The following is an 11,283-nucleotide window of genomic DNA, read 5'->3' as shown; positions in this document are numbered from 1 at the left end:
CCTGCCAGTACGGCACCTTCCTGGGCAACAGCCAGAAGGAGCGGCTCGACATGAGGTAGGGAGGACGCACGTACGTCGGCCATGATTGTTACGACGTTTCGCACGAGGTCAGTGCTATTGAACCCCACTTTCCCGCATGACAGTGTCGCGGCAAAAGTAGTGAAAATGGTTCGTCTACAAGCTCACGATGCTTGTAGAGATATCTTCATGCTCGAAATAGTCGTGTCGTTGTGAACTTGTCTATTGGCTGTTTTTGGTGAAGAGAGGGAAATACTAGCAGAGATAGTATGTACTTGGTGGAGCCCGGTCAACTAAGGATATACTGTATGGGTTCAAGTGGTTAAAGAGTGTGTGTGTGTGTGTGTGTGTGTGTGTGTGTGTGTGTGTGTGTGTGTGTGTGTGTGTGTGTGTGTGTGTGCGTGTGCTGGCGTGCGTGCGTGCGTGTGTGCTCCTCAGGCTTCAGGAGCGGAGTCACTCGGTATGGGGTCAGCTGTGGAAGGACAAGGCACAGTACACCAACCCACTGTACAAGGCTGAGCAGAGCCAGACACAGGGCGTGCTGAGGCCCAACACCTCCCCCTACTGCTTCAAGTGAGTTAATGCACTACGTCCATTGAGGAACAAACACACTGATGCCATGTTTATACTCGGACACAACTCTTAAAGACGGGGGTGAAATGGCTAATTTGGGCATTTTATTTTGAAGTTTCGGCCAGCAGGCTAGTGTTTCTAGTTCTGTACTCAAAAGCAGCTGTGTTTGGAGGAACTGCAGCAATGGGAATAAACCAGGTGAATGGAATCGAGATTCATTTTTAAGCTTGCGCTAATATACCGTAGTAGCTGCGAGGTCGCGCTGATTCTTAGTTGAGCTGAAAGAACAGACGAGCGTCTGTCACAACACACATCGTTTCCCCACATCCGGTTTACGTCCCGGGCAGTGTTGATTTCGTCGAGTAAAACTAAGACGAAAAATGTTGGTCGACTACCTTTTTCCACTGACTAAATGGAAACTAAATGAAAACTAAGCTATGACGACTAAAACTAAGACCAGACCAGATCCAGTATAAGTCATTTTACACTTGGTTGCATGCTTAAAATAGCCAATCTACAAGCTCCCAACACGTCGCAGAGCTTGTAGATCGGCTATTTTTAGCAAGTGTAAAATCAATCTTTACGACGGCATCAAGGCCCACCAAAATACATTTTAGTCGACTAAATCAACTGTAAATTTATTCGACTAAAATCTTATGACATTTAGTCGACTAAAACTAGACTAAACACTAAAACATTCCAGGTAAATTTTCCTTCAAAATAAGGATTTCACTGAAAATGACTGGCGCTTTTGGAAGAACGAATGTTAACACTGTGTCAGAAATGCCACACTAACATACTGTTTAGTATGCCAACACGGTACATGTCCCCTTCTTATTCCCCTTACCTCAGGATGTGGAAGGGTCTTTACAACCACATGGAGAAACCCCCCCGCCCCCCTCCGCCCCGCCAGACGCCCGCCGACTGCCTGTCCGCCGTCAGGGAGGAGTCGCAGCGGCTGGAGGAGGAGCTGACCAATCACCAGGAGGTACCGCCCGGAGGAACCGCCCACCACCACCCCCCGGCCTCCAGACAAGGCATACGACACACCCACCCCTCCACGCCCACTCTGAACCAACCCCCACTAATAGAGCATCGCAGTCCCGCCCCCTTTCATGACGACGCCAGGGCCCAGGAAATAATTCCCAATGCATTTTTCCCATAGACATTTCAAAAAGTATTTATTTAAAGACATTTTAAGCGTCGTACGAAGCCAACTCGAGTTGTGACAAATCATGACAATAAACACTATTTTGGACCAAACAAATAATTACATAAAGTGTTGTAACCTGCCGTTTTCTTCTTCTTTCTAACTATTTGTTCAGCCCGATTTTTTTTGTTTGTTGTCATGATTTCTCACAACTCGAGTTGGCTTAGTACGACGCTTAGAAGTCTTTAAATAAATACTTTTTGAAATGTCTATGAGGAAAATGAGCGGGGAATCATTTCCTGGGCGATGGTAGGGGGCTGCGACGCTCTATAGTCATTAGTCATAGTCTTTTTAAATAAAATGTCATTTTGTTTTAATTTTGTTGATTAAATATCATGCTATTGTAGTCTACTAAATCCACACACTGATTTAGTCTACTGTGTATTGCCTTGATGGCGTCGTTGCATGCTGAAAATAGAACGATCTACAAGCTCACAACGTGTCGCTTGCAGATTGTCTAACCAAGCATGAAATGACTTGTCTTCTTGTTCTACTGGATCTCTTCTCAACGAGTCCCTGACCCTGACTAGTGTGCTGACAAAAATGTCAATATATTTATTTAGTCATAGTTATAGTCATCATACTGTAGCTTACTTTTTATATTGTTTTAAAATCGGTTTTCCTCTGTGAAAAAATGTAGTCGACGAAGATGTTTCGTCATAGTTTTAGTCAACGAAATCAACACTAAACCCCACGAACCTTACATCAACATCAACATTTTGTCATCTCAAATATGAATAATATTTATATCATAATGTAAATATGAATAGGATGTAGGTGGGGTGCAACAGTTAAAACAATAGGACACTTTGGTAGAAGCTTGGGATGTGTAACTTCGTCATGAATGTATTGCTACGTTGCGTAGTTACGTAAAATATGTCACCCTATTGACTTCCATTGTATGATGAAACCGCTCACTTTCTTAATCACATAAACTAACACTAACGAAGCTGATTCTGCCAATAATTTATGCAACACCGCAAAACCCAGTGCGGAGTGTTTTAAAGACAAATATGATATGTTGATTTAGCCATTTTATGTGGAAGAAAGAAGGATCCCAATCCGGACCCGCTTCTTCAAATTCATGTTAAATCAACATGAAGTTGATATTTGTGGTGTTATCTATTGGCAGATGAAGCTTTGTTTGCGTTTGTTTATGTGCTAAAAGACTGTCTTTGAGAGATACAAGGTTCAACCGGGGTAGCGACATACGGAGAATATCAATAATGCACACTTCCACTATGTTTTTCACATTACCGATGAACAACACAATTAAATATTTGTTTCCTCGGAAGGCATTTAGTTCTAACATCCTTCCTTCTTTCCTTCCTTCCTCAACTGCAGAGGATAGCGGCCCTGACCAGGAAACCAATCACGTGGCAGAAGGTCGAGGTTCCGAGGAGGAAGTTTAGCCAATCACATCTACGATACTGCGGGCCGGACCCGCCCACTTCTTACATATATCCAATCGCCAGCCCGGCACAGAACTATAGCAACACCTTCACTTCTGGATCGACCAGTCGTAAGACTCTGACCAAGGACCCGGCTCTGACCCTGCCTTTAGGGTCGTCTACCCCGATCAAGGGTTGCGACCCCGACGACCTCTCGACCTGCAGTGACCACGAGTCGGGCGTGGCCGACCTCTGCAGCCGCTCGTCTAGCGGCGAGGACTATGGCAAGGACCCGGACTAGGACGAAGGCTGCCCTCACCGTTGCCTGAATGGAATATCAAACCCATATTCTGTCTGGCTGGAAACCCAGGGAGAGACTGGAGGACGCAACGCAACTCACCCACACCAATTCACAAAGGTACAACATGCATTTAAATGAGCACTGCGCCCATTTTGAACCTTATCTTCATACTTATTGGTCCTCACTAATGCTCATTGTAAGATGACACCATTTCCATGTATATTCACTGGCCGTGGACAGTACAGAACCTGACTACCAGTGACATCATTTGTATAATTGTATTGGTACGCAGGTTTGGTCATTTCAAAACACACATTGGTTTTATATTTTTGATTAATGCAATGGTTTTTATTTCAGTATGATGATGTCACTGTTGGGCAGTGACATCATCCATAGCGCAGCAATGAGAGTGAGTCAGTGGAAATGAATTGTGGCCTCTTATGATGAACATTAGTGAGGACCAAATCAATTATATGAAGATACGGTTCAAAATGGGTGAAGTCCTACTTTAATGTGGAAGTATCGAAATGAGGGGAAATCCTCTGTCTTTTCTTCTTTTTTTTAATACGAAATTATCCTTTTTTTTTGTCGGGCTGGTATGACCGACTTTAAGGGATTAATCCTGGCTGCTGAGTTCACTGTTTTAAAGGAGCGACTGTCGAATAGAAGAATGGAATGGTAGTCGGATTTTAGTACAATGCTAACTTCATTGCTCAGTCGTGGCCGTTCACACTAACGTTGTGGTATTATATGAGCGAGGAACTTTGTTACCACCACTGTCGGGTGGAAACCTTCACAGCTTCAATACTTTCAAAACTGTTACTTTTCGTGAAATTGAAAAATGTGTTCCAATGGAACCAGTGTAGTTATTATTTAGTCATGCTCGTAATTATTAATACTTTTCGTTGTTCCAATATTTACAAAACCCACAAGACACATGAACCACTTTCACTTTTTGTTTTATTTAAATGGCAGATCTACAAGCTCCCAAAAGTAGCAAAGGAATAGCTCACAATGTGTCTCGTAGTGAGTCAGTGATTACGCATTGTGAGCATGGGCTGTTTTTGCTACTTTTGTGTGACACTGTAGTTAGTGTAGTATGATGAAGTAGGGCATTCATGTACGTAAAAAAACTATTTGACATTATGTCAAGGTTTCTGCCAGACAACAGTGACTGTAATAATGTATTGTCTTGCTGAAGTGTGATGGTTGGAGAGATAAAGGAGTTTAGCGTACAAGGGCAGTTCCTGCCCTTTTTAAGAGTTTCATGTACACATGGTTCTCTCTCAGTCATTTGGATTCCACGGGAGAAATCGATGCGTCTGTGGTGCGTTTTGAGCTTGTAGGTGGGCTATGTTAGATTATTACAGTAGTTATTTTAAGATGAATGTGTAATGAAAATGTTCAAAACTGACAATAGAATACATTAGATTAAGGAGTGGTTGAATTGGTCAAACTAATCACGTTCAAAAGCATCTTCCAAAAACCCTAACTGTCTCAGAAATGTCATAAAAGCCTCAATGTTGAATGTAGAACATAGAACAAAATATAATAATTCAATTCTACATAGTGTTCTAATTGTTTAGGAAACAAATTTGGAAAAGTCATTGCATTAAACCATGTGTACAGTACAACACCGCATAGACTGCATTTTAACCACTTAAACCCTACTGTATAGTACTTTGAACTTGACCCCACAGGGCTCTATACTTTTTCACTAGTCTACACTAAACCTATTCGCTGAAAATCTCCGATCTACAGGATCACAGTGATACGATGGCAACGTGATGTAAGCTTGTAGATCGGCTATTTAAGCCAAAGGTTTGCCTATTCTGATGTGCTCGGATTAAAAGGGATGCTAGGGATCATGCGGTTGAAGTGTGATCGTTTTGTACTTTCTGTAAGCATTCAAATGTAGTGGGCAATGACACATGGGCCGCTATGTTCGCAGATTGTTTTCACTAGAATAAGGGACACTGGGTTTAATTGCATTATGCTCTCAAAGCTCAGACACACCAGATCAGGTATATATGCGCCATCAGCAACCAGACTTTTTTCTTTCCTTGTTTTTTCTTCTTTTTTACCATAGAGGAAGCTCAAGACTTCATTTTTAGATGCATATTAGTTTCAAGCATTCCTCGAAACTACAGTCCAGTGTCAAAATCATGTCCACGACAACATGTCTGAGACACACAGCTGCTTTCATTTGAAAATGTTCATAAATGCTAATTGGCCCCTACTGTACTGTATGTCTGCTTGTCCTGTATTCAGATTCAGATACCTTTATTTGCCATTGTGTAAAACACATAGGAATTTGCTTTGACATTGTATCAACTGTAGCAACGGTACTGGATTTATGCGCTCTATGACCACCATGAACGCAATCGCTGTGATCATACAGGAATTGTCTGTAGACGGAGCAATCTCTTGTCTGTTCACCACCTTTCAAAATGGTAAATGGTGCATTTATATAGCGCCTTTATCCAAGGCGCTTTACAGAGATTGTGCCACTCTACCCCTGAGCCACCACCGTACCAACTCATCCAATTTGGACAGTGGTGAAAAAGCAGCGATCTGGAGTGCCTATATGTACTTTGAGTTGATTTCTCTTGTTTCCAACTCTAGGCGTCCTGAAAAACACAAGGCGCATAGAGCCCATAAACCTAAAGCAGCATACAAAATGCTTTATTTCAGTTCATAATGACTGATGCTCACAGAGGCTGAATCGTTGTCCCGTGTGAAATAACACAACAGAGTGTGTAAATGGGATTTAATGGAAATGACGTGATGAGTTTATTGATGGTGTTTGACTAGTGCTATTAGGTTCCAGCCCTTTGCTAGTGTTAGATCAAGATTACCTTCTGCTGGCAGTCAAGTTTTAAATCATCTGTTCCCTTGCAACTACTTCTGGACCTAAATCAAAGCTCTATCTTCATTTATTATTTGTATTCATTGCTTTTCTATTGTCAGAAATGGAATCATTCCACTTTAATAGATGAAAGAAAGAGTTGGCAGCAATATTGTCGCTCCAACCTTGTAGCCAAATACTAATTTGAAAATGTTCAGCCATTAAAAGGTTGCCAATAAGTACTCAAGTCACAGAAGTTGTGCAGGAATGAATGTGAATTGCTTTTTTTTTAGATGGATAAAGAAATGGAATTCCCCCAGACTGAACCATTCTTAAAGTATTGATCATCTGTTTTTAGAGGAACAAACTTGAGCAAAATGTGAATAAGTATACCCATGTTTACAACAAAGGCTACAGTTTTATTTTTTTGGTGTGCAATGTTTTATTTTTTAAACTAAAGCCATGAAGTGTTTTATGTTTCAGTGTACTGTAAAATCTATTTCTCTTTTAAAGGGTCTGAGTGGTGGAATAAGTTTTATCTTGAGACCAATTTAGTTTGTTAGATGAGGGACCACACAATGTGAAATACACTACTTTTTTTTTTAAATGTGTTGGGAGTCAAATACATTATATACTGTACCTACAGGTTATGTGTGTAACATTGACATTACAGCTAATAATGTGACCATAATTCTGAGCGCTTCAATTCACTGCACACTTTGTCAAAGCGGTTATTCCCTGTCCAAATGCATTCAATTTAACACGTCGCATACTATGTAATTGTAGTCACTACAACATATGAGGTAGCTGTGTAACTTTACATTATCATTATCAATGCTATTATTCTGAAACTGCATCTGTCTGTTCAACTTGGTCATGTGCAGGGCGCACATACTGGCCAGCAGCAAAATGCTGCACCAATGTGTTTATTGGCCAATGAAGTTGTGTACTGTATATTAGAAGATCACAAGCCAATTTGTCAAATAACCAACCATCATTTGATGAGTGTCTTCCTGGAATTTTAGGATGTTTAAGTAATAGGCTACCGGTACTTATTTACCATTTTGATGACTGGCAGGCAGCCCAGTTAATAACAAATGTGGGCAACTGGGCATATCTGAAATAAATAAGCGATGGATCTTATGTTCTGTTGTTGAATCATACAACCTCTTGCCGGATTTATGCTCCATCATATGAAGGCATCGCATACCGATAATAGCTGAGCCGTGAGCTGGGCTGTTTTGCGGTACGCAAGGCCAAAAAGCACCTGGCTTACCGAGACCAGCATTTGCCGATGGTTGAGAGGAATGAAGGTGCCCAGTATCCTTTAGCACATTTTATTTGTTGCCATGTGTCCGAGGGAACAATATCCTTCTGATGTACAGTAAAATAAGTGGCAAATTAAACTTGCCCACCAGTGTGATGATGATGAGTGAGGCTCGATACTGAAATGGGCACAGCTGTGGATGGCGACCGTGACTGCATTTCATGGTCTGTAAATCCCAGAGGCCCAAAGCCAACGTGTCCCACGCTGTAGCCTGTGGTGTGTGTGTGTATTCTATTGTCCATTAATGTAAATGATCAGCTAATAAATGCACTGTCAAAGGGAACGAGGTCGAGTGTCGTCTATGTTTTTGGCCCTACGTAATGCCAGTGACATTGTAGCTTGACACGTATGTCAGTACTCAGTAGTCTGAAATGTCTTTATTAGGAACAATCCCTTGAGATGAACCATCTCGTTTTCAAGGGGCTCCGCAATTCACAAAGTACACTTCATACATAAAGACACTTTTTTACAAACAATTCAACCAGACAAAACGAAACAAGACAAAACAATACAATTCCTAGATAAACAAGAAACGAACAACAACAGCAAAACAAAAAACAAAAAAACTGCAACAAAACAACATTTCACATAACATGGAGTGGACACAACGTAGACATAACACATGGATCATTGCATCATGGATCTGCTACAGTGATAATTAGTGAAAACATGAACAGGTAGTCTCCAGATGAGAGGACAGCACAGTTTTAAACAAATGCAAAGATGTTATTGAACAAATATGGACGGGTAGATTGTTCCAATCACAAGGAGCTTTGAACATAAATGTTTTTTTGCCAACTGATGTGGGTATATAAAAGTAAACCTGTGAGCAATGTCTAAGTTGATGTGTAGAAGTGTATGGTATCATAAGCCGTTTCAAATACTGTGGATAATTGAAATGAATACATTTAAAAATGAAATGCAGCCAGTGCTGCTGTCTTCTTTTATTAATTAATTAATTTGACAGGGACAACGCTCATTAATCAACATGTCTGTTTTCACATCAATGTAAATGGGCCAGAGTTAGCCAAAGCTAAATTTCATCTGTAGTCCCTGAGGTGGGAGATGGTAAATTGAGATTTTCGTACAAGGTACAGTGGTGGGCAGATATGGGCAGTCAAGGACAAATCTGCATAGACGTTGTAGGCCTATACTGAATTCAAGGGAAGGTTTGTTTTAGGGGCAGTCTGATATACTACATCTGCATAATCAAGAATTGGTAGTATGAGTTGTTGCATTAATTCGTTTCTTTCTTACTGTAAAAGTAAAACAGTAGAGTAATAGCCTACTTGGTACTTTTGATTGATTGATTGAAATATTTATTAACAGTTTGTAGAAGATCACAAGCCAATTTGTCAAATAACCAACCATCATTTGATGAGTGTCTTCCTGGAATTTTAGGATGTTTAAGTAATAGGCTACCGGTACTTATTTACCATTTTGATGACTGGCAGGCAGCCCAGTTAATAACAAATGTGGGCAACTGGGCATATCTGAAATAAATAAGCGATGGATCTTATGTTCTGTTGTTGAATCATACAACCTCTTGCCGGATTTATGGTCCATCATATGAAGGCATCGCATACCGATAATAGCTGAGCCGTGAGCTGGGCTGTTTTGCGGTACGCAAGGCCAAAAAGCACCTGGCTTACCGAGACCAGCATTTGCCGATGGTTGAGAGGAATGAAGGTGCCCAGTATCCTTTAGCACATTTTATTTGTTGCCATGTGTCCGAGGGAACAATATCCTTCTGATGTACAGTAAAATAAGTGGCAAATTAAACTTGCCCACCAGTGTGATGATGATGAGTGAGGCTCGATACTGAAATGGGCACAGCTGTGGATGGCGACCGTGACTGCATTTCATGGTCTGTAAATCCCAGAGGCCCAAAGCCAACGTGTCCCACGCTGTAGCCTGTGGTGTGTGTGTGTATTCTATTGTCCATTAATGTAAATGATCAGCTAATAAATGCACTGTCAAAGGGAACGAGGTCGAGTGTCGTCTATGTTTTTGGCCCTACGTAATGCCAGTGACATTGTAGCTTGACACGTATGTCAGTACTCAGTAGTCTGAAATGTCTTTATTAGGAACAATCCCTTGAGATGAACCATCTCGTTTTCAAGGGGCTCCGCAATTCACAAAGTACACTTCATACATAAAGACACTTTTTTACAAACAATTCAACCAGACAAAACGAAACAAAACAAAACAATACAATTCCTAGATAAACAAGAAACGAACAACAACAGCAAAACAAAAAACAAAAAAACTGCAACAAAACAACATTTCACATAACATGGAGTGGACACAACGTAGACATAACACATGGATCATTGCATCATGGATCTGCTACAGTGATAATTAGTGAAAACATGAACAGGTAGTCTCAAGATGAGAGGACAGCACAGTTTTAAACAAATGCAAAGATGTTATTGAACAAATATGGACGGGTAGATTGTTCCAATCACAAGGAGCTTTGAACATAAATGATTTTTTGCCAACTGATGTGGGTATATAAAAGTAAACCTGTGAGCAATGTCTAAGTTGATGTGTAGAAGTGTATGGTATCATAAGCCGTTTCAAATACTGTGGATAATTGAAATGAATACATTTAAAGATGAAATGCAGCCAGTGCTGCTGTCTTCTTTTATTAATTAATTAATTTGACAGGGACAACGCTCATTAATCAACATGTCTGTTTTCACATCAATGTAAATGGGCCAGAGTTAGCCAAAGCTAAATTTCATCTGTAGTCCCTGAGGTGGGAGATGGTAAATTGAGATTTTCGTACAAGGTACAGTGGTGGGCAGATATGGGCAGTCAAGGACAAATCTGACGGTTGTAGGCCTATACTGAATTCAAGGGAAGAAGGTTTGTTTTAGGGGCAGTCTGATATACTACATCTGCATAATCAAGAATTGGTAGTATGAGTTGTTGCATTAATTATTTTCTTTCTTACTGTAAAAGTAAAACAGTAGAGTAATAGCCTACTTGGTACTTGGTACAGTCTGTTTGCTGTCAGTCCAAAGGAAGATTACAGTTGTCCTCTGTGATAGTGTGTCTGCTGTATGTTTGATGTATGCTTATAACCAAATAAATTAAATCAATCAAGACTACAGTTGGGTGACCAATCAACAATTATATGCACCCCCCAAAATTAAAGCCGTCTAGAATAGGGCCCTGCCAGATTAACAGTCCACAGGCACACACACGCACACGCACACACACACACGCACACTGTAAATTGACAGACAACCTCTTCAGCCAATCAGCATAACAAACAAAGCTGATGTCATACATATAAATTATTATACTCACACGCGCGCCTCAGAGCCGGAAAGGGCGTCTACGTTTAACGGCGTACCATGACGTATATTTCCCCCGCGCGGCCCGCCCCCCTTTCAAAGTGTTTATCCTTCTGCATACGAGAAAAAACAAAATGCGTCAGCGTGAACTGCGGCAACTGCAACCAGGTAAATAAACATGTAGACTGCAGTGACTGACTGTGTGTTGGTCCGGTTGTTGTTGTCTGTTGTACAGCTGACCCACGTTAAGTGCGTGGTGCTGCTGCTGGCTGCAGTCTGTAATCTGATCTAGGCCTATTATGATGATGTA

The 11,283-nt window shown here is 41.0% G+C and overlaps 2 protein-coding genes across 3 annotated transcripts in view; both read left to right on the top strand.

Annotated features, from left to right (window-relative positions):
- Positions 1–7,734, top strand: part of LOC310858679 (phosphatidylinositol-3-phosphate phosphatase MTMR7-like) — a 23,390-nt gene extending 15,656 nt beyond the window's left edge. Inside the window, exons 11-14 of one of the 2 annotated variants that reach the window (XM_083764895.1) lie at positions 1–55; positions 457–591; positions 1,444–1,579; positions 3,146–7,734. The exon at positions 1–55 is cut by the window's left edge and continues 146 nt beyond it. In XM_083764895.1, the coding sequence (XP_083621021.1) occupies positions 1–55; positions 457–591; positions 1,444–1,579; positions 3,146–3,493 (674 nt within the window). In that variant the 3' untranslated portion in view covers positions 3,494–7,734. Of the gene's footprint in view, positions 56–456; positions 592–1,443; positions 1,629–3,145 lie in introns of both variants that reach the window. The other variant, XM_083764896.1, reaches the window with a different exon arrangement.
- The window catches only part of LOC310859021 (uncharacterized protein), a 428,722-nt gene that overhangs the window by 121,647 nt on the left and 295,792 nt on the right, over positions 1–11,283 (top strand). The gene's annotated exons all lie outside the window — the stretch shown is intronic.

The sequence above is a fragment of the Protomyctophum parallelum genome, assembly GCF_964188405.1.
Source record: "Protomyctophum parallelum genome assembly, chromosome: 5".
Classification (NCBI taxonomy): Eukaryota; Metazoa; Chordata; class Actinopteri; order Myctophiformes; family Myctophidae; genus Protomyctophum; species Protomyctophum parallelum.
Note: the sequence above shows the minus strand (reverse complement) of the source record. Positions and strands in the feature narration are given on the sequence as shown.